The 24,504-nt window shown below is 43.3% G+C and overlaps 1 protein-coding gene across 2 annotated transcripts in view; it reads right to left on the reverse strand.

The window, feature by feature from the left end:
* Positions 1 to 455: 455 nt before the first annotated feature.
* Positions 456 to 24,504, reverse strand: part of LOC138855433 (homeobox protein Hox-A3-like) — a 914,101-nt gene continuing 890,052 nt past the window's right edge. For both annotated transcript variants that reach the window (XM_070104759.1, XM_070104758.1), the window contains 3 exons: positions 11,009 to 11,179; positions 9,216 to 9,287; positions 456 to 2,015 (listed from right to left, as the gene is read on the reverse strand). In XM_070104759.1, coding sequence (XP_069960860.1) covers positions 1,395 to 2,015; positions 9,216 to 9,287; positions 11,009 to 11,179 — 864 coding nt within the window. In that variant the 3' untranslated portion in view covers positions 456 to 1,394. The remainder of the gene's footprint in view (positions 2,016 to 9,215; positions 9,288 to 11,008; positions 11,180 to 24,504) is intronic.

A 24,504-nucleotide genomic window follows, 5' to 3' on the forward strand; every position in this document is an offset into this window, starting at 1 on the left:
TTGGAATATTCCTACAATATTCTTGGAATATTCCTACAATATTCTTGGAATATTCCTACAATATTCCTGGAATATACCTACAATATTCTTGGAATATTCCTACAATATTCTTGGAATATTCCTACAATATTCTTGGAATATTCCTGCAATAATCTTGGAATATACCTACAATATTCTTGGAATATTCCTACAATATTCTTGGAATATTCCTGCAATAATCTTGGAATATACCTACAATATTCTTGGAATATTCCTACAATATTCTTGGAATATACCTACAATATTCTTGGAATATTCCTACAATATTCTTGGAATATTCCTACAATATTCTTGGAATATTCCTACAATATTCTTGTAATATACCTACAATATTCTTGGAATATTCCTACAATATTCTTGGAATATTCCTGGAATATACCTACAATATTCTTGGAATATTCCTACAATATTCTTGGAATATTCCTGGAATATACCTACAATATTCTTGGAATATTCCTACAATATTCTTGTAATATACCTACAATATTCTTGGAATATTCCTACAATATTCTTGGAATATTCCTACAATATTCTTGGAATATTCTTACAATATTCTTGTAATATACCTACAATATTCTTGGAATATTCCTACAATATTCTTGGAATATTCCTGCAATAATCTTGGAATATTCCTACAATATTCTTGGAATATTCCTGCAATATTCCTTTGTTTACATATGTATGTAAATTTGTTTGTCTGATTAGAATATTTTTTTGCCATGTTCCTGTTCATCATATTCTTCATTACTTCCCTCCAGTTCCTTGGATCAATCCTTCTAGGCATACCCAGTGAAGGGCTCTCTCTCTCTCTCTCGCTCTCTCTCTCTCTAGGGAAGTAATGGAGCCATGGTAATAGACATGGACAAAACGAGTTCATGGTAAATCATCCAGGAGTGGCCAGGAGCCGGAGCTCGACCCCTAACCCACAACTAGGCGAGTACACACACCACAAGAGGACTAAACTGCCAGATAATTGTAACCAGGATCGAGGTGGCTTACCATTTCATCCATCTGTTCTGAAGTCAGGCTTGTAAAATTGTTGGTAGCCAGTGATAATTTTTAGTAGGCTTACCCAGCCAGATGTAACACAGCCAGGTCTACCACACCTAGGCCTACCGCAGCCAAGCCTACCACAGCTAGGCTTACTGAAGCCAGGTACACCACAGCTATCATAGGCAGCCAGGTACACCACACCAGGCTTACCACAGCTAGGCCTACTGCAGCCAGGCTTACCACAGCTAGGCCTACTATACCCAGGTTCCATTACCCATTATCTACTCAAGACAGAGCCAAGGATATCCAACGGAAAACATATACAAAGGATCAGAGTTTGTCAGTGTCGTCTACACAGGTCATCAGGAAGATTTTTCCTCACTGTCCGTTAGTATTTTGGCACTATCTTGCACTGTCTCCCCTAGGGAGGCTTCCTGTGGTAGCGTTCTCTCTATTTTCTGTGTCACATTGAGAATCCCCTGTGGGATGGCTGGTGGGGAGCCCCTGGGGACTATAGCTTGAGGCGGTGAGCTGGTCGCTCTCACAGGGGGTGGTTTGCTCATGGGGGTAGTGCACATAGACTTGAGTGGGGAGTGGGTGGGTATGGGCGTGTTGATGCACATGGATTTGAGTGGGGAGTGGGTGGCAATGGGTTTGATAGGGGTGACAACTCCACTCTTCGGCGCCATGGGCAGGTTTTTGTAGCTAAGACCCACTGGCGCTGGGACCACCTCTTTGATGACGATGTGGTCTTTGAAGGTGGTGGTGGTGGTAGTGGTGGTAGTAGTGGTGGCAGTGGTAATAGACTCCAGCTTGGCAGGGGTATGCTGGGGCAGCGGGTCCTGAAGCAGCGGGTCCTGAAGCAGCGGGTTTTGGGGTATCGGGTCCTGGTGTACGTCCGGGTGAGGGGAGATACCCAGAGCAGTGTCCCCGTGAGACGTCTCGTCACTGCTCGATAAATCACTGGTCGCTCCGTTACTCATCTGAAAAAAAGAGAGTACCGAGTCATATATATATATATATATATATATATATATATATATATATATATATATATATATATATATATATATATATATATATATATGTCGTGCCGAATATGTAAAACTGGTCAATTAGCAAGAACTCATTTAAAATTAAGTCCTCTCTGAAATTTTCTCTTATACGTTTAAAGATATATTTTTTTCATTAATGTTAATGTAAAAATTTTTAATTTTGCACCAAAAGAATCTTAGAAAACTTACCTAACCTTATTATAACAAGAGTAATTTATTTTAGCCTAACACAACTAAATATATTTTAGATTTGTTTACAATAATTTAATACTAAACAAACACGGTGAAATATTTTTTTTTTCATTAGGTTCAGTATGATTTTGGCGAAATTATTGCATACACAAATTTTCACTTGTCCTATATGTCAAGATCAGCGTTGCTATTTAAGCCAAGATCGCAAGTTCTGCCTATTCGGCACGACATATATATATATATATATATATATATATATATATATATATATATATATATATATATATATATATATATATAATATATATATATATATATATATATATATATATATATATATATATATATATATATATATATATATATATATATATATATATATGCCTCAAAAATCAGAGGCCAAATTAGCAAAAAAATAGAAGAGGGTAATACTATTTGAGCTCTGAGGCTTATAACCAGTGAGGATACCATCGCTCCCAAGGACGCAAGCACGGCGCAAGCTCTGAAGGACAAACATCCACCCAGGGCTCCCAGCACCAACATTGACCTCCCTGACATTGCAGCAGGCGATGAACATCTAACCTTACAGGATGCTGATGTGTATAAAGCTGCTATGTCATTTCCACAGGGCTTAGCAGGAGGTTTCACCGGTTTAAGGCCTCAACACTTAAAACAAATACTCAATCCAGCACATGGTGAGGTTTCAGAGAGGCTGCTGTCTGAACTCGCCAAATTTTCCAACCTGTGCCTGGCTGGCAGTGTCCCAGAGGTCATCAGACCCCATTTCTTTGGTGCTTCATTGTGTGCCCTCCGGAAAAAGGATGGCAGAATCAGGCCCATTGCAGTGGGTAACACCCTTCGGCGCCTAGTCGCCAAGGCTGCAGTAAGAAGGGTGAGTCAAGAGGCTGCTGTGATGCTGAAACTAACTCAGCTCGGTTTCGGCATTCAAGAGGGCTGTGAAGCAGCTGCCCACGCAGCACGAATATATATCAAAAACATGTCCGATGAAAAAGCCTTGGTCAAATTGGACTTTGCCAACGCTTTCAACTCAGTCAGAAGGGATGCTGCTCTCCAAGCAGTTTATAGAAACTTCCCTTCCCTTTATCCCTTCATAGAATCGTGTTATAGTGTGACTTCCAAACTATTGTTTGGGGACCATGAAATTGACTCATGTGAGGGTGTGCAACAGGGGGACCCTCTCACCCCCTTTCTATTCTGTTTGGTCATCAAGGAAGTCACAGAAGCACTCTCCAGCGAGCTCAATATCTGGTTCCTGGATGATGGTACCCTAGCTGGCACAACAGAATCTCTCCTAGAGGACATCAGTTATTCTTATTCGCCGGTATTCTCCCGGTCCGGGTCTTTTCCAAGTAGTGGTGACCCGGCCTTGGCTCCCTATCTCGGGACATCAGTAAAATTAAAGACATGGGAGAAAGCCTGGGCCTTTCTTTAAACCCCACCAAATGTGAAATAGTTTCTACCAATCAACAGATGATCCGGAATATTAGCGCCGTTTTACCAGAGCACGAGCCATTGATCCAGCCAATAGCACTCTCCTTGGTGCTCCTCTTGGGCTCAATGCCATCGATCTGATCCTAGAAAAACAAGTCTTAGACCTCCGGACGATGGAAAGCAGGATGAATGACATTGACACACATGATGCACTGGCTCACAGTCAAGCTGGAATGGTCCGATCGCTGAAAAGGTGCTTGCCAACATGCTCAGGGCTGCAGCATTAGATAGGGAGACTGCCCGTCTCCAGGCTGTGAGTGTACCTCACTCCGGGGACTTCCTCCAAACAGTTCCCATATGGGCAATGGGAATGCGACTCGACCCTAAGACCCTCCATATTGCAGTGGCTCTGCGCCTTGCTCCCCCAATTCACACAGAATATATGTGTATTTACGGCGAAGTGCAAGCAGACCAATACGGTCTACATGGTCTTAACTGTTCCAAAACCAAGGGCTGGCATGCAAGACACAATGAGGTCAACGACATCATAAAGAGAACCCTTGCTACAGCTGGATGCCGAGCCGAGAGGGAGCCCCGATCACTAGCAGCCAACAATACCCAAAACCCAGCAAACCGCCCCGACGAGATCATCTGTCCTTGGAAGAATGGCAAGCTCTTAGCATGGGACTATACCTGTGTGTTCACACTGGCTGACACCTACATCCATCACAGTGTTGGGCGACAGGGAGGAGCTGCTGACCACAGGGTGGAGTACAAGATCAGCAAGTACAGGGACATAAGTCAACAGTATCAATTTGTCCCAGTGGGATCAGAGGCCTTGGGATCATGGGGAAAAAATGCAACACGTTTCCTTTAAGAATTGGGCTCCAGACTCATCGACACCACCAGGGACCCAAGGGCAGCCACTTTCATGTTCCAGCGCCTCAGCATAGCCATCCAGAGGGAAAATGCTTGCTGCATACTTGGCTAGCGTCCGGCTTCGGAGGAGCTGTAGAAAATTCATTGTCTTTAATACATTGTACCATTGTATTCATGTTTGTGTTTTTTCTGCAAATGTATTCTCTTTATTAATAAATGTTCACATAGAATATAAAATATATAGGGGGTGGTAGGAGAAGAAAATATTCAAACAGCTCCGGGGAGAACCTTGAGTTTTCCCTGAAGTACGTTTATTGTCTTCTCTGAGGATGAGGGTCCCCAGTCCAGCTATAGAGGTGGTACCTCCCTATATATATATATATATATATATATATATATATATATATATATATATATATATATATATATATATATATATATATATATATATATATATATATATAGTTAGAATGTAAATACCAACACAAGGCAAAACGACATGTGGAGAAACGTTACCTCTAACGTCCTAAGATGTACACCAACGTCTATTTCCACAGAGATAAGTCTGTCAATACCTCGACGTTTCTTGACAGACGTGTATGGAAATACGGAAGGGGAACAGTGACACAAGTGGAGGATTTTAGGAGGCTGGCGAGGGAGGTATGCTAATGTAGCCTCGCGTACGACTTCTTCAGCCAAGCTGGCGAAAAATAACATACGAGATGTAGCTACTGGAGGAGTAGGAGGAGGCTTCGCTTATGTGTTGCTAGACCTCAGACCTAGCCTCCACGTTAAACAGCCTCCACGTTAAACAGCCTCCACGTTAAACAGTCTCCGTGTTAAACAGCCTCCACGCTTAACAGCCTCCACGCTAAACAGCCTCCACGCTTAACAGCCTCCATGCTTAACAGCCTCCACGTTAAACAGCCTCCACGTTTAACAGCCTCCACGTTTAACAGCCTCCACGTTTAACAGCCTCCACGTTTAACAGCCTCCACGTTTAACAGCCTCCACGTTTAACAGCCTCCACGTTAAACAGCCTCCACGTTTAACAGCCTCCACGTTAAACAGCCTCCACGTTTAACAGCCTCCACGTTTAACAGCCTCCACGTTTAACAGCCTCCACGTTTAACAGCCTCCACGTTTAACAGCCTCCACGTTTAACAGCCTCCACGTTTAACAGCCTCCACGCTTAACAATGACAGTTTAACCTTGATCTGAATTTAGCAGAGTTTGTGGTTACCGGAGTTAAATAATGAGTTTGCCAATAATTTAACAAAAAACCTTGAATTTAACAAAAAACCTTGAATTTAACAAAAAACCTTGAATTTAACAAAAAATCTTGAATTTAACAAAAAATCTTGAATTTAACAAAAAATCTTGAATTTAACAAAAAATCTTGAATTTAACAAAAAATCTTGAATTTAACAAAAACCTTGAATTTAACAAAAAATCTTGAATTTAACAAAAAATCTTGAATTTAACAAAAAATCTTGAATTTAACAAAAAATCTTGAATTTAACAAAAAATCTTGAATTCATCAAAAAATCTTGAATTTAACAAAAAACCTTGAATTTAACAAAAAATCTTGAATTTAACAAAAAACCTTGAATTTAACAAAAAATCTTGAATTTAACAAAAAACCTTGAATTTAACAAAAAATCTTGAATTTAACAAAAAATCTTGAATTTAACAAAAATCTTGAATTTAACAAAAAATCTTGAATTTAACAAAAAATCTTGAATTTAACAAAAACCTTGAATTTAACAAAAAACCTTGAATTTAACAAAAAATCTTGAATTTAACAAAAAATCTTGAATTTAACAAAAATCTTGAATTTAACAAAAAATCTTGAATTTAACAAAAATCTTGAATTTAACAAAAATCTTGAATTTAACAAAAACCTTGAATTTAACAAAAATCTTGAATTTAACAAAAACCTTGAATTTAACAAAAACCTTGAATTTAACAAAAACCTTGAATTTAACAAAAACCTTGAATTTAACAAAAACCTTGAATTTAACAAAAACCTTGAATTTAACAAAAACCTTGAATTCAAGATTTTTGTTAAATTCAACAAAAATCTTGAATTTAACAAAATTCAACAAAAATCTTGAATTTAACACAATTCCCGTCAAGTCATACATATTCTGGACACACACAAGTTTCACATATATTTTCCCGTGTTAAATTTGCTGGCAAATTAAGCTCAAAATACTTAATATTATCTGATGATCTTGGGATCGAACTGAGCTCAGTATTTTCATGGAGATTTTGATCTCAGAGACATTGTTGTTTCACTTTTTTTTACCATCTTAATCTGGCTTCCTTTAATAGTATAAACTGATGTATTAAACTCTAAAACTATTTTTCAAATTCAGTTTTTTTGTCCAGTTTTAAGGTGAAACATAAACACACACAAGAGGCGGGGCCAGGAGCTGAGTACCAACCCCTGCAACCACAATTAGAGTATACACACACATACACACACACACACACACACACACACACACACACACACACACACACACAAAACACGTACAAAAAAACTGGTATTACCTGTGAGGGACTGGTATGAGGGATTGGTATTACCTGTGAGGGACTGGTATGAGGGATTGGTATTACCTGTGAGGGACTGGTATGAGGGATTGGTATTACCTGTGAGGGACTGGTATGAGGGATTGGTATTACCTGTGAGGGACTGGTATGAGGGATTGGTATTACCTGTGAGGGACTGGTATGAGGGATTGGTATTACCTGTGAGGGACTGGTATGAGGGATTGGTATTACCTGTGAGGGACTGGTATGAGGGATTGGTATTACCTGTGAGGGACTGGTATGAGGGATTGGTATTACCTGTGAGGGACTGGTATGAGGGATTGGTATTACCTGTGAGGGACTGGTATGAGGGATTGGTATTACCTGTGAGGGACTGGTATGAGGGATTGGTATTACCTGTGAGGGACTGGTATGAGGGATTGGTATTACCTGTGAGGGACTGGTATGAGGGATTGGTATTACCTGTGAGGGACTGGTATGAGGGATTGGTATTACCTGTGAGGGACTGGTATGAGGGATTGGTATTACCTGTGAGGGACTGGTATGAGGGATTGGTATTACCTGTGAGGGACTGGTATGAGGGATTGGTATTACCTGTGAGGGACTGGTATGAGGGATTGGTATTACCTGTGAGGGACTGGTATGAGGGATTGATATTACCTGTGAGGGACTGGTATGAGGGATTGGTATTACCTGTGAGGGACTGGCATGAGGGATTGGTATTACCTGTGAGGGACTGGTATGAGGGATTGGTATTACCTGTGAGGGACTGGTATGAGGGATTGGTATTACCTGTGAGGGACTGGTATGAGGGATTGGTATTACCTGTGAGGGACTGGTATGAGGGATTGGTATTACCTGTGAGGGACTGGTATGAGGGATTGATATTACCTGTGAGGGACTGGTATGAGGGATTGGTATTACCTGTGAGGGACTGGTATGAGGAATTGGTATTACCTGTGAGGGACTGGTATGAGGGATTGGTATTACCTGTGAGGGACTGGTATGAGGGATTGGTATTACCTGTGAGGGACTGGTATGAGGGATTGGTATTACCTGTGAGGGACTGGTATGAGGGATTGGTATTACCTGTGAGGGACTGGTATGAGGGATTGGTATTACCGGTGAGGGACTGGTATGAGGGATTGGTATTACCTGTGAGGGACTGGTATGAGGGATTGGTATTACCTGTAAGGGACTGGTATGAGGGATTGGTATTACCTGTGAGGGACTGGTATGAGGGATTGGCATTACCTGTGAGGTACTGGTATAAGGGACTGGTATTGCCTGCGAGGGACTGGTATGAGGGATTGGTATTACCTGTGAGGGACTGGTATAAGGGATTGGTATTACCTGTGAGGGACTGGTATGAGGGATTGGTATTACCTGTGAGGGACTGGTATGAGGGATTGGTATTACCTGTGAGGGACTGGTATAAGGGATTGGTATTACCTGTGAGGGACTAGCATGAGGGATTGGTATTACCTGTGAGGGACTGGTATGAGGGATTGGTATTACCTGTGAGGGACTGGTATGAGGGATTGGTATTACCTGTGAGGGACTGGTATGAGGGATTGGTATTACCTGTGAGGGACTGGTATGAGGGATTGGTATTACCTGTAAGGGACTGGTATGAGGGATTGGTATTACCTGTGAGGGACTGGTATGAGGGATTGGTATTACCTGTAAGGGACTGGTATGAGGGATTGGTATTACCTGTGAGGGACTGGTATGAGGGATTGGCATTACCTGTGAGGTACTGGTATAAGGGACTGGTATTGCCTGCGAGGGACTGGTATGAGGGATTGGTATTACCTGTGAGGGACTGGTATGAGGGATTGGTATTACCTGTGAGGAACTGGTATGAGGGATTGGTATTACCTGTGAGGGACTGGTATGAGGGATTGGTATTACCTGTAAGGGACTGGTATGAGGGATTGGTATTACCTGTGAGGGACTGGTATGAGGGATTGGTATTACCTGTGAGGGACTGGTATGAGGGATTGGTATTACCTGTGAGGGACTGTTATAAGGGATTGGTATTACCTGTGAGGGACTGGTGGGAGCACTTCCGGCGTCGCTGATTGGGGGATTAGACACTCCGTCTAATCCAGTGCTCTGCAAACAGAGAAAATTAAGGTAAATACCTGCTCACACCCAGTGCCAGACACCTGCTCACACCCAGTGCCAGACACCTGCTCACACCCAGTGCCAGACACCTGCTCACACCCAGTGCCAGACACCTGCTCACACCCAGTGCCAGACACCTGCTCACACCCAGTGCTAGACACCTGCTCACACCCAGTGCTAGACACCTGCTCAAACCCAGTGCTAGACACCTGCTCAAACCCAGTGCTAGACACCTGCTCAAACCCAGTGCCAGACACCTGCTCACACCCAGTGCTAGACACCTGCTCATACGTGTTGATATGTATGAAGTATATACACCAGCAATGTATATCCCAGTGTATATACACCAGTGTGTACATCTCAGTGTATATATACTAAGAAATGTGTATATCTCAGCGTATATACACCAGTGTGTACATCTCAGTGTATATATACTAATGTGTATATCCCAGCGTATATACACCAGTGTGTACATCTCAGTGTATATATACTAATGTGTATATCCCAGCGTATATACACCAGTGTGTACATCTCAGTGTATATATACTAATGTGTATATCCCAGCGTATATACACCAGTGTGTACATCTCAGTGCTGACAAGTGACCAGCTGCCTGAATGGCCCTCTCGTGTAGTAGATAGTCTTGAAACCCCATTAACCAATTAAATTTGATAATAAGGGCCGGACATAGGCACAAACTATATAAATTGGTCCGGATTTATTTACAGGATAAATAGGCAATGATAATTTCACCACAGGAAAGTCCTCAGCCAATTTGCATTTCCCTTATTTTTCGCTGTTACCTATTTCCACTTTCCCATTTTGGGGACCTATTAAATTTAACATGGGTTAAATTTAACATAGGTTGAGGTTAACATAGGTTAAACTTAACTTTGGGGTTCAGGATATAGTTCCTGGGGAATGTGGACGTGAAGTTAGAGAGCTATCTTAAATCGGTGCAAGACTTACCATTAAAGATAGTTCACAATTTTTGTTTTTGTCTTCGTATTGGAGGAAGAGAGAGAGAGGAAGAGAGTAGAGGGAGAGAGGGAGGAGAGAGGGAGGGAGGAGAGAGGAAGGGAGAGAGGAGAGAGGAATAGAGAGAGGAGAGAGGAAGAGAGAGGAAGAGAGTAGAGGGAGAGAGGGAGGAGAGAGGGAGGGAGGAGAGAGGAAGGGAGGAGAGAGGAAGAGAGAGAGGAGAGAGGAAGAGAGAGAGGAGAGAGGAAGAGAGAGGAAGAGAGAGAGAGGAAGAGAGTAGAGGGAGAGAGGGAGGAGAGAGGGAGGGAGGAGAGAGGAAGGGAGAGAGGAGAGAGGAAAAGAGAGAGGAGAGAGGAAGAGAGAGAGGAGAGAGGAAGAGAGAGAGGAGAGAGGAAGAGAGAGAGGAGAGAGGAAGAGAGAGAGGAAGAGAGAGAGGATAGAGGAAGAGAGAGAGGAGAGAGGAAGAGAGAGAGAGGAAGAGAGAGGAAGAGAGAGAGAGGAAGAGAGAGGAAGATAGAGAGGAGAGAGGAAGAGAGAGAGGAAGAGAGAGAGAGGAAGAGAGAGAGGAGAGAGGAAGAGAGAAAGAGAGAGATATATGTTACGTATGCATTCATCCCTTAGATTCATTCTCTTCCTCTTCCTCTCCCTCCCTCCCTCTCTCTTCCTCTCCCTCCCTCCCTCTCTCCTACCCTCAAGTGTCTCCCCTCAGAGTCGTCTCCCCTCAGACTCACCTTGGCGTGGTCCTGCAAGGCGGGTGTGGTGACTGTGTTACAGGGTGTGGTGGGAGGCGTGTTCTTCTTGTTCTTCCCGGTGGCCGCGTTCTTGTGCTCATTAGCCTCAGCGTTCGTGATACCATCCTGTTTTTTCCACTTCGTTCTTCTGTTCTGGAACCAGATCTTTACCTGCGTGGAACACAGAGACACGATGTTAGGAACTAACAAATCACAGTACCACAGTTGGTACAAATCACATATACCACGTATTATAGAGGGGAATTATAGCCTGTGTTTCGGTCTCTCATAGACCATTATCAGGTCGCAACTCGTAAACAAACACGAAGACCAGGTAAATACTGCTTGTTACCCCTGTTGCCCCTGTTCACCTAGCAGTAAATAGGTACCTGGATGTTAGTCGACAGATGCAGGTCGCATCTGGGGAAAGGTGGAACTTACAGGCCCTACCTAGCAGTAAATAGGTACCTGGATGTTAGTCGACAGTTGTAGGTCGCATTCTGGGGTAAAAGAATACGGAGGCGCCTGTTCACCTAGCAGTAAACAGGTACCTGGGTGTAAGTAGACTGTTGCGAGTCAAGGACAATGAAGGAAAAGAGACGAAGAGGGTAGATAAGTAGTATAAAAAGCCAGACGAGAGAGAGAGAGAGAGAGAGAGAGAGAGAGAGAGAGAGAGAGAGAGAGAGAGAGAGAGCACATTACACCAGCCTCTTCGAGACTAAAACTTTGCAGGCAAAAATTAGGGAAGATTTTCCAAAGCCATGACTGGTCCATCAAGGGGAAGTGAGAGATTTAATGCTCTCTCTCTCTCTCTCTCTCTCTCTCTCTCTCTCTCTCTCTCTCTCTTCTCTCTCCTGAAGCCTCGCTCTTGACCTACCTCTTTCTCTCTCTCTCTCTCTCTCTCTCTCTCTCTCTCTCTCTCTCACCCATCTCTTTACTGATTATCTCCCTCTGTTAACTACTCCATGAGGGACGTTCAACGTTCTCTCTCTCTCTCTCTCTCTCTCTCTCTCTCTCTCTCTCTCTCTCTCTCTCTCTCTCAAAAAATAAACAGTTAAAGTCAGTATACCGTAACTAACAATCCTCCAAATATTTGCACATAAAAACGTCAGAACGACGTTTCGCCCCTCCAGGGACCACCGTCAAGAAACCGCCCAGACGTAAAGAACGTTAAAAAAAAAGTAAGATAGCAAGGGCACTGCTGAAGGCCTACTGTCCCATGATAGGCAGGATAAACACACACACACACACACACACACACACACACACACACACACACACACACACACACACACACACACACACACACACACACACACACATTAAGATTAAGGGAAATCGGCCTGACGACACTGGAGGACAGGAGGGTCAGGGGAGACATGATAACGACATATAAAATACTGCGTGGAATAGACAAGGTGGACAAAGACAGGATGTTCCAGGGAGGGGACACAGAAACAAGAGGCCACAATTGGAAGTTGAAGACACAAATGAGTCAGAGAGATAGTAGGAAGTATTTCTTCAGTCATAGAGTTGTAAGGCAGTGGAATAGCCTAGAAAATGACGTAGTGGAGGCAGGAACCATACACAGTTTTAAGACGAGGTTTGATAAAGCTCATGGAGCGGGGAGAGAGAGGGCCTAGTAGCAACCGGTGAAGAGGCGGGGGCCAGGAGCTAGGACTCGACCCCTGCAACCACAAATAGGTGAGTACAAATAGGTGAGTACACACACACGCATGCACATACAACAGGCCTAGTGTCTAATCGACATGTACCTAGGACCAAATGGTAACACACACACACAGGAGCTGTGACTCGACCCCTGCAACCACAGATAGGTGAGTAAATAGGTGAGTACACACACGTACGTCTACCGTCAACTTGCTCGACAAAATCTAACTTATATCAACTCACTCAAATTGAAAATCAATCATGGGATTTCCTGTCAAATTTACTCACTTGATTTTCCAACACCCAAATCTCTCTCTCTCTCTCTCTCTCTCTCTCTCTCTCTTTTTCTCTCTCTTTAAATCCTTCTTATGAGAGTCAGTAGAAATCGGTTCATATATTCTCAGATGAAAAAAATCTGTTTTCAGAAATGATTTAATTTCCACTAAGAGCAGCCCTTTCTATCCACTACTTCCTATCTACCTATCCCCTCTTCCTATCCACTACTTCCTCTCTACCTATCCCCTCTTCCTATCCACTACTTCCTCTCTACCTATCACCTCTTCCTATCCACTACTTCCTCTCTACCTATCACCTCTTCCTATCCACTACTTCCTCTCTACCTATCACCTCTTCCTATCCACTACTTCCTATCTACCTATCCCCTCTTCCTATCCACTACTTCCTCTCTACCTATCACCTCTTCCTATCCACTACTTCCTCTCAACCTATCACCTCTTCCTATCCACTACTTCCTCTCTACCTATCACCTCTTCCTATCCACTACTTCCTCTCTACCTATCACCTCTTCCTATCCACTACTTCCTCTCAACCTATCACCTCTTCCTATCCACTACTTCCTCTCTACCTATCACCTCTTCCTATCCACTACTTCCTCTCTACCTATCACCTCTTCCTATCCACTACTTCCTCTCTACCTATCACCTCTTCCTATCCACTACTTCCTCTCTACCTATCACCTCTTCCTATCCACTACTTCCTCTCAACCTATCACCTCTTCCTATCCACTACTTCCTCTCTATCTATCACCTCTTCCTATCCACTACTTCCTCTCTACCTATCACCTCTTCCTATCCACTACTTCCCCTCAACCTATCACCTCTTCCTATCCACTACTTCCTCTCTACCTATCCCCTCTTCCTATCCACTACTTCCTCTCTACCTATCCCCTCTTCCTATCCACTACTTCCTATCTACCTATCCCCTCTTCCTATCCACTACTTCCTCTCTACCTATCCGTACCCACACTCCAGTATTCACTCTCCCTCCTCTTACACTCACAACATATAGCCTACGGTTCAAACAGGTGATCAAGACCCCCTCACCATCACCAAGGACCCTCCCTTGATGAGTGTAACAAAAATTAACCAATATTTAGTGATCTTGAAAATCAGGGGCACCCTAATCCCTTGTAATACCCTGAAGAATGTGACTGGCTATATATATATATATATATATATATATATATATATATATATATATATATATATATATATATATATATATATATATGTCGTGCCGAATAGGCAGAACTTGCGATCTTGGCTTAAATAGCAACGTTCATCTTGCCATATAGGACAAGTGAAAATTTGTGTATGCAATAATTTCGCCAAAATCATTCTGAACCTAACGAAAAAAATATATTTCACTGTGTTTGTTTAGTATTAAATTATTGTAAACAAATCTAAAATATATTTAGTTGGGTTAGGCTAAAATAAATTGTTCTTGTTATAATAAGGTTAGGTAAGTTTTCTAAGATTCTTTTGGTGCAAAATTAAAAATTTTTACATTAACATTAATGAGAAAAATATATCTTTAAACGTATAAGAGAAAATTTTAGAAAGGACTTAATTTTAAATGAGGTCTTGCTAATTGACCAGTTTTACATATTCGGCACGACATATATATGCGCAAAACAACCACGGTGGGGAGTTGAATGTTACCTCAAGGTAACATTGTTACCTTGAGGTAACTGCTAGTTTCAGAAACTAGCAGTTCACGGGAACGTTTGGGAAGTCTGCCTTGACTTCCTACTCATTACTACAAGCCCCTGATGTGTTGATTGCAATACGAAACACCCAGAACGATCATTCAACTCCCCACCGTGGTTTTGCATCTTGTATCGCTTGCTCGCAGTGGTGCCTCCGGTCGCAACACCGGGTAGCTTTGGGTAGGGTTGGTCTCGATAAGGATTTGCCTTGTATGGGCCAGTAGGCCTTCCGCAGTGTTCCTCCATTATCTCGTAGCTGATGTGCGAGACACACACTAGCATATCAGACACTAGCGTATCAGACACTAGCGTATCAGACACTAGCGTATCAGACACTAGCGTATCAGACACTAGCGTATCAGACACTAGCGTATCAGACACTAGCGTATCAGACACTAGCGTATCAGACACTAGCGTATCAGACACTAGCGTATCCAGCCTTAACACGCTAACCCAAACAACAGCCTCTGAGAGCAAGTCATCTCGTTCTTTATAAGCTCTCAACCCGTGTAGGAAGTTGAGCGTCCGGATGGAGGGCAAGGCGTCCGTATCTGGAGTTCACACAGAGAGTGAGGCGTCCGTATCTGGAGTTCACACAGAGAGTGAGGCGTCCGTATCTGGAGCTCACACAGACGGTGAGGCGTCCGTATCTGGAGCTCACACAGACGGTGAGGCGTCCGTATCTGGAGCTCAAAGGGTGAGGCATCCATATCTGGAGCTCACACAAAGGGCGAGACGTCCGTAGAGAGGGTGCAGCGCCTGTAGATCGCGCCAGACGACCATATAAGACACGGGGGTAGCAAATGTTGGCCACCTCTCTCATGATAAAGAAAACGCAGACTTAAGTCGACCTCCCTTAAAACCTTCCGTAATTTCTAGGATAAACTTAAGTAATTATCCGCGGCAAAGAGCGCGCCTGTAAAAGTTGGGTGCCTGGGGACGAGACCCATTAAATTAACCCTCCGAGGTAATAAAGTTGATCTCCAGCCCCGGTCCCTTACATCTTGGAATTACTGAGTAAGTACCCATCTTCAACTACCCACATGGGTGAACTGCTCATCTTAACTACCCACATGGGTTAACTATTCTTCTTAACTACCCATCTGTGTTAAATGTTCAAGGTTAACTGCTTACCGGAAGACATAGGCGGGTAAGGAGACTGTATTTTCTGCAGTTCCAAACTTCAACACCGTGGCTCGGTTGGCAGCGCAGTCAATTCGTATTCTCGGTATTCGGGGTTCGATCCCCGGCAAGGGTGAAACACTGGGTATGTTTCCTTACGCCTACTGTCACTGTTCACCTAGCAATAAGTAGGTATCTGGGTGTCACCTTATACCTGCTGCCCATTTCCACCTAGCAGTAAATAGATACCTGGGTGTTAGTCGAATGGTGTGGGTGGCATCCTGGGGGTGGTAGTATAACTTGACGCTGGTAAAGGGCTCTTAATGCATGGAACTAGAGCAGGAATCCCCATTTTTTTGACCAGTGGGTCGCGACCCACCAACTGAGAAACACTTACAATATAATTAAGTATGCTTCGTCTGAGATGCTGCGAGATATTCACAGAATAGGTATACCTCCGGATGGTGGGGAGGGGTTAGAGAGGGGATACATAAGGGCTGTGGGGGATAAGGGAGGGGTGAAGGTGTGGTTTTGGGGAATCATGGGAGGGGGAAGGAAGTGGTGGAGTGTTTGAAAATATAAGAAGGTAGGCCTAATGAAAAAAATCGAAACTAGTCACAGTTCTGGGTCCTGAAAGTGAAATCACCGCAGTAGTAGTGTACTAGTAGTGGTAGCAGTAGTAGTGGTAGCAGTACTAGTAGTAGCAGTACTAGTGGTAGCAGTACTAGTAGTAGTAGTAGTAGTACTAGTAGTAGCAGTACTAGTAGTGGTAGCAGTACTAGTAGCAGTAGTACTAGTAGTAGCTGTACTAGTGGTAGCAGTACTAGTAGTGGTAGCAGTACTAGCAGTAGTACTAGTAGTAGTAGCAGTAGTACTAGTAGTAGCAGTACTAGTAGTGGTAGCAGTACTAGTACTAGTGGTAGCAGTACTAGTACTAGTGGTAACAGTACTAGTACTAGTGGTAACAGTACTAGTACTAGTGGTAACAGTACTAGTACTAGTGGTAACAGTACTAGTACTAGTGGAAACAGTACTAGTACTAGTGGTAACAGTACTAGTACTAGTGGTAACAGTACTAGTACTAGTGGTAACAGTACTAGTACTAGTGGTAAAAGTACTAGTACTAGTAGTACTAGTACTAGTGGTAGCAGTACTAGTACTAGTGGTAACAGTACTAGTACTATTGGTAGCAGTACTAGTGGTGGCAGTAGCAGTACTAGTGGTGGTAGTAGCAGTACTAGTGGTAGCAGTACTAGTAGTGGTAGTACTAGTAGTAGTACTAGTAGTAATAGTAGTAGTAGTACTAGTAGTAATAGCAGTAGTAGTACTAGTGGTAGCAGTAGTAGTGGTAGCAGTAGTACTAGTATTGGTAGTAGTAATACTAGTAGCTGTAGTAGTACTAGATGTAGAAATACTAGTAGCGGTGGTACTACTACTAGTAGTAGCAAGAAAGTCTCTCCACATGGAAAAGCTCTTAGTGTAGACAGAGACTTGGTGTCAACAGTGGAGTCTGTACTGTAACACACAACGACGTCTCCTTATGTAAAGGCTGCTGGGCTTGTGAAGAGGTTAAATGTGTGGTTTACGGAGGAGCGGAAGCCACGTCTAATACCTCTTAACGGGTCATTATACCTGCGGCTGACTGATAAGTGGCTATTCTCCTGCTTGTTTTATTGTGTTTACCCTTTATATGCTCAGCGTGGCGCTGGGGAGACAAGGTTAGTGCTGGTGGGGTGCTTGGTTCACTCTGTGGTTCGTTCCTTTTCTTTGATATCGTTCGTTCCTTCTCTCTGATATGGTTCGTTCCTTCTATTTGATATGGGTCGTTCGTTCTCTCTTTGTCTCTCTCCGTTCGTCTGCACCTAGACATTCTTTGCCTGGACAATAATGCCACTTTGTAACGTAGCCGGCAATTCCTGGAGAGAAATCGATCCTTAAATGGCAATCTTTTATAAGAGTTAGGAGTGACTGGCTTAAATAAAAAGTCTGAACTTATTATAGATCAGTAACAGATTTACATGCATATAATTATCTTGAAAACCACAATGCACACAGCGACGCGTCACAGATCCGCAAAATGTAGTGAGGAACTTGATACACAGCCATGTTTTTGCGAAACTGATGAGATTTTGTATGGACACGAATGTATACATTTGGGCCGTTGTTACTGGATGTGTTCTGGTCCCAGGACGTAGGTCACTGATCATTTGGAGTGATTGAGGTCCCAAGACAGGCACGAATCCCTTTCAGACTGTTGTGGGGAGTTAATGATGCTAATTAATTTTTTGGCCAAAGCTCTACTGCCTCCTGTGTTCGGAGATTGTTTTGGTATTTGCCACTGAAGTGGCTAGTTTATTGTGTACCTCATATCCATCCTGTGGATGGTAGTGGCTAGTTTATTGTGTACCTCATATCCATCCTGTGGATGGTAGTGGCTAGTTTATTGTGTACCTCATATCCATCCTGTGGATGGTAGTGGCTAGTTTATTGTGTACCTCATATCCATCCTGTGGATGGTAGTGGCTAGTTTATTGTGTACCTCATATCCATCCTGTGGATGGTAGTGGCTAGTTTATTGTGTACCTCATATCCATCCTGTGGATGGTAGTGGCTAGTTTATTGTGTACCTCATATCCATCCTGTGGATGGTAGTGGCTAGTTTATTGTGTACCTCATATCCATCCTGTGGATGGTAGCGAAAGAGCATATGGATACACAAAAGGCCTAGGAACTAGGTTCCAAAAGGGTTTACAGGAGTAAATCTGGATTCATATCTACGGTTCACTTATCCGCTACATAGAGGAGCTGCTCTAACTGTACTTTTTAAGACCTCTGGTGTTTCACCAAGCTCTAAGCTCTTTTTCAAAGAGTACAGAGCTCTCATGAATGTCGTACCTCACACGTTTTTCTAAGTGAATATCAATGGTATACAAGTCAACGTCTTCCTGCCATTATATCAGATTCGTGGAACTGAACACCTACTCGTAAGCTCAGGGACTAATTACCTCACATTCTACCTCTCCAGTCTTCTGCACTGTACTGATAAAGCCACTGGTTGGCCAAACGTCTACAGAATAAGTTTCCCCAGATGTTGCAACACGTGTCCAAGTCCGACCGTAACGCTACCATCAGCTTTTTTCGACGTGCGGGTTGTGTAGTGTTTAATTAATCTTTTAGAAATAGAGGTCCGTGAACCCGGTCCAGGAGTCACATACCTGGAGTTTACCTGGAGTTTACCTAGAGTTTACCTGGAGTTTACCTGGAGAGAGTTCCGGGGGTCAACGCCCCCGCGGCCCGGTCTGTGACCAGGCCTCCTGGTGGATCAGAGCCTGATCAACCAGGCTGTTGCTGCTGGCTGCACGCAAACCAACGTACGAGCCACAGCCCGGCTGATCAGGAACTGACTTTAGGTGCTTGTCCAGTGCCAGCTTGAAGACTGCCAGGGGTCTGTTGGTAATCCCCCTTATGTGTGCTGGGAGGCAGTTGAACAGTCTCGGGCCCCTGACACTTATTGTATGGTCTCTTAACGTGCTAGTGACACCCCTGCTTTTCATTGGGGGGATGGTGCATCGTCTGCCAAGTCTTTTGCTTTCGTAGTGATTGACTTTCGTGTGCAAGTTCGGTACTAGTCCCTCTAGGATTTTCCAGGTGTATATAATCATGTATCTCTCCCTCCTGCGTTCCAGAGAATACAGGTTTAGGAACCTCAAGCGCTCCCAGTAATTGCGAAGAATTTCGGGAGTCAACGCCTCCGCGGCTCAGTCCGTAACCAGGCCATATCTGTGTGCTTCTAGAGCTGACACAGATAACGAAAAGACTAGCGGGAGATTCGTCTGTAAAAACTTGCATTTGTGGTCACAGTGGTGGCCTATGCTAACCTTCCTATGGTGTAGAAATATACCTAGTTGGATGAATCTTATTGTGGCTAGCTGGTCCAGTGGCTAACGCGACGGTCTGGAGTGTTATGACTCTCTGATCGCGGGTTCTAACCCCACGGGTGCTATCGCCTTACACTTGCTGCCCCTGTTCACTTAACAATAAGTAGGTACCTGGGAGTACGTCACGTTATACCTACTGCCCTATTCACCTAGCAGTAAGTAGGTACCTGGGAGTTCGTCACGTTATACTTGTTGTCCTATTCACCCAGCAGTAAGTAGGTACCTGGGAGTTCGTCACGTTATACCTGCTGTCCTATTCACCCAGCAGTAAGTAGGTACCTGGGTACTTAGTAGTAAGTAGGTACCAGGCAGGGTATTATATACCTTGCCTGGTACATAATACCTGCAACTTAATAAGACACACATACAGCAGTTAGGTACAGAGTACAGAGGCAGCAGAAGCTGTAGAGAAGACTTGCGTACATATCTACAATACTGTACTACGTACAGGTACAAATTCGTCAGGATAGGTCCTGGCCCAGGTCTTCTTAGAGAGGTGACCTGGCAGGTACTGAACCACCTTGTACCGCGGCCTGTAGTCTACATTTCTCCGGTGGGAGAGAGTCCCGTAGACGGCAGCGGAGTACCGGCGATATTCCCGTCCGGAGTATCAAGATGACAGATATTGTAGTTCGTTTTAATTCCAGTTTTACCTTTCAGGTAGATAGAATTTAATCGTTTTTTTAAACGTGTTACGGCGTGTTTTTCGCCATGTTATCTGTAGTGGTCTGAGGGAGTGGATGGTGGGGAGAGTGGAGGTGGGGAGAGTGGAGGTGGGGAGAGTGTGTGTGGTAGAGATAACTTCACACTCTCTCTCTCTCTCAAATACCACCACCAATACCACACAAACACTTCCCCTCAATGATGTGATAGCTGCTTGAGGGTAAATTAGGTGCCGACCCCTTATTACTTTCATTTTTAGTTGCCCTCATTAAGTCTAATACCTTTTATCCAACACCTAGGTGCTTGCAGCAGGTACTGGAATTACCATCACAGTATAAGATTCCAGCGGGTACTGGAGTTACTGACACAGTATAACATTCCAGCAGGTAGTGGAGTTACTGACACAGTATAACATTCCAGTAGGTAGTGGAGTTACTGACACAGTATAACATTCCAGCAGGTACTGGAGTTACTGACACAGTATAACATTCCAGCAGGTAGTGGAGTTACTGACACAGTATAACATTCCAGCAGGTACTGGAGTTACTGACACAGTATAACATTCCAGCAGGTACTGGAGTTACTAATACACTATAACATTCCAGCAGGTAGTGGAGTTACTAACACAGTATAACATTCCAGCAGGTACTGGAGTTACTGACACAGTATAACATTCCAGCAGGTACTGGAGTTTCTAACACACTATAACATTCCAGCAGGTAGTGGAGTTACTGACACAGTATAATATTCCAGCAGGTACTGGAGTTACTGACACAGTATAACATTCCAGCAGGTAGTGGAGTTACTGACACAGTATAACATTCCAGCAGGTACTGGAGTTACTGACACAGTATAACATTCCAGCAGGTACTGGAGTTACTAACACACTATAACATTCCAGCAGGTAGTGGAGTTACTAACACAGTATAACATTCCAGCAGGTACTGGAGTTACTGACACAGTATAACATTCCAGCAGGTACTGGAGTTTCTAACACACTATAACATTCCAGCAGGTAGTGGAGTTACTGACACAGTATAATATTCCAGCAGGTACTGGAGTTACTGACACAGTATAACATTCCAGCAGGTACTGGAGTTACTGACACAGTATAACATTCCAGCAGGTACTGGAGTTACTAACACACTATAACATTCCAGCAGGTACTGGAGTTACTGACACAGTATAACATTCCAGCAGGTACTGGAGTTACTGACACAGTATAACATTCCAGCAGGTACTGGAGTTACTGACACAGTATAACATTCCAGCAGGTACTGGAGTTACTGACACAGTATAACATTCCAGCAGGTACTGGAGTTACTGACACAGTATAACATTCCAGCAGGTACTGGAGTTACTGACACAGTATAACATTCCAGCAGGTACTGGAGTTACTGACACAGTATAACATTCCAGCAGGTAGTGGAGTTACTGACACAGTATAACATTCCAGCAGGTACTGGAGTTACTGACACAGTATAACATTCCAGCAGGTACTGGAGTTACTGACACAGTATAACATTCCAGCAGGTACTGGAGTTACTGACACAGTATAACATTCCAGCAGGTACTGGAGTTACTGACACAGTATAACATTCCAGCAGGTACTGGAGTTACTGACACAGTATAACATTCCAGCAGGTAGTGGAGTTACTGACACAGTATAACATTCCAGCAGGTAGTGGAGTTACTGACACAGTATAACATTCCAGCAGGTACTGGAGTTACTGACACAGTATAACATTCCAGCAGGTACTGGAGTTACTGACACAGTATAACATTCCAGCAGGTACTGGAGTTACTGACACAGTATAACATTCCAGCAGGTAGTGGAGTTACTGACACAGTATAACATTCCAGCAGGTAGTGGAGTTACTGACACAGTATAACATTCCAGCAGGTACTGGAGTTACTGACACAGTATAACATTCCAGCAAGTACGGGAGTGTCTTACACACTCCAGTACCCACAACAGTGGACTAACAGACAGGTACCAATAGTTACTGCTAGGTGAGCAGGGGTAGCAGGGGAAGCAGGGGTAGCAGGGGAAGCAGGGGTAGCAGGGGTAGCAGGGGCCAAAGTATAAATTAGACAAACATTTCTCAGTGCTAGGGAATCGAACCCGGGCCTTGCGAGTGGGAGTCGAATACTCCACCCAGTGAGCCACAAGGTCACCCCTTAGTTACCCTTAATGGTCAGATTAGAGGGCGAAGGGCGGGGGGGGGCTCGAGGGGGAGAGGAAAAAAGGGGATCTTCGGTGGGATACAACCGGTTGGACAGGATATATATATGTGTGTGTGTGTGTGTGTGTGTGTGTGTGTGTGTGTGTGTGTGTGTGTGTGTGTGTGTGTGTGTGTGTGTGTGTGTGTGTCTCAGTAATTTGCTCAACATTAGAGTACACAAGAGAGGACTACTCGCACTGGTCACAGACCGAGCCACGGGGGCGTTGCTCCCAGAAACCCTCCAGGTATACTCCATAAACGAGTAGACTCAGTGTTGAACCCCGTAGTCTGTACAACACTGGAGTATGCTCCACCTCAATATGCATGCTGCAAGTATGCCTCCCCTGACTTCAAAATGCATGTGGCAATACATGTTAGGTACATATATGCATACACCTATCTACACATGGCATTAAAGTTGCCTACACGCGGTTTTCAATTATTGACAACCACAGGAAGAGTTTCTCCTCACTAAAAGCCGAAATTCATCTTTGATTCCAAACCACTTTGTGGGGAGAATATATAACGGTAAGTAAAGGTACCGAGAAGTACACACACACGCATATATATATATATATATATATATATATATATATATATATATATATATATATATATATGCAAAACAACCACTCTGAAAGAATAGAGAAATTCCAAGCGCTTTCGTGACTACTCACATATAGTTCCTTGATAATGTGAGTAGTCACGAAAGCGCTTGGAATTTCTCTATTCAGAGTGGTTGTTTTGCATATTTTGAAATCACCTGTTTACTGTGATCTTATTGCATATATATATATATATATATATATATATATATATATATATATATATATATATATATATATATATATATATATATATGTAAGCTCTGAGGGGAAATGTAGTGATGGGAAATATATTATTATTGTCAATTTTATTAACAAGTGGAGATACATTTCAAAACTGTTTATTAAGTGTTGACTGGTGTGGTGAAATGTTCCTTGTTAATTATGCTAAGTTGGTAAATTGGCGAGGAAAAAGTGTGTTCAGATAGTTTTTGTTGGGATAAAACGATATATCAATAATAATAGCAACTACCACCACACACGCCACCACAACCACACAACACACACACACACACACACACACACACACACACACACACACAAGGAGGAAAACAACAGTCAAGGACTAGGTAATCAGACTGAGGAAGGTGGGGAGGTCACAAGTAACGACCGAGAGGTATGCGAGGAGCTCAACACGATATTTAAAGAAGTATTTACAGTGGAGACAGGAAGGACTCCAGGAATTCAGCACAGGGAGGTACACCAACAACTGCTGGATGAGGTGCACATAACCAAGGAGGTGGTGAAGAAGCTGTTATGTGAACTTGATACCTCAAAGGCGGTGGGACCAGACATCTCTCCGTGCGTCCTTAGAGAGGGAGCAGAGATGCTGTGTGTGCCACTAACAAAAATCTTCAACACATCCATTGAAACTGGGCAACTATCTGAGGTAGGGAAGATAGCAAATGTAGTCCCAATTTTTTAAAAAAAAGGAGACAGACACGAGGCATTAAACTAGTGACCTGTGTCACTGACATGTATAGTATGCAGTCATGGTGGAGCACCTAGAAAGATTCAAGCTTATAAACGACAACCAGTACGGTTTCAGGTAAGTAAAATCCTATGTCACAAACCTACTGGAGTTTTATGACAAGGTAACAGAAGATGCGAGAGGGGTGGATAGACTGCATTTTCTTGGACTGCAAGAAGGCCTTCGACACAGTTCCTCACAAGAGGTTAATGCAAAAGCTAGAGGATCAGGCACGTATAACAGGAAAGGCACTGCAATGGATCAGAGAATATCTGACAGGGAGGCAACAAGGAG

Source organism: Cherax quadricarinatus, chromosome 94 (assembly GCF_038502225.1).
Source record: "Cherax quadricarinatus isolate ZL_2023a chromosome 94, ASM3850222v1, whole genome shotgun sequence".
In the NCBI taxonomy this organism is placed as follows: domain Eukaryota; kingdom Metazoa; phylum Arthropoda; class Malacostraca; order Decapoda; family Parastacidae; genus Cherax; species Cherax quadricarinatus.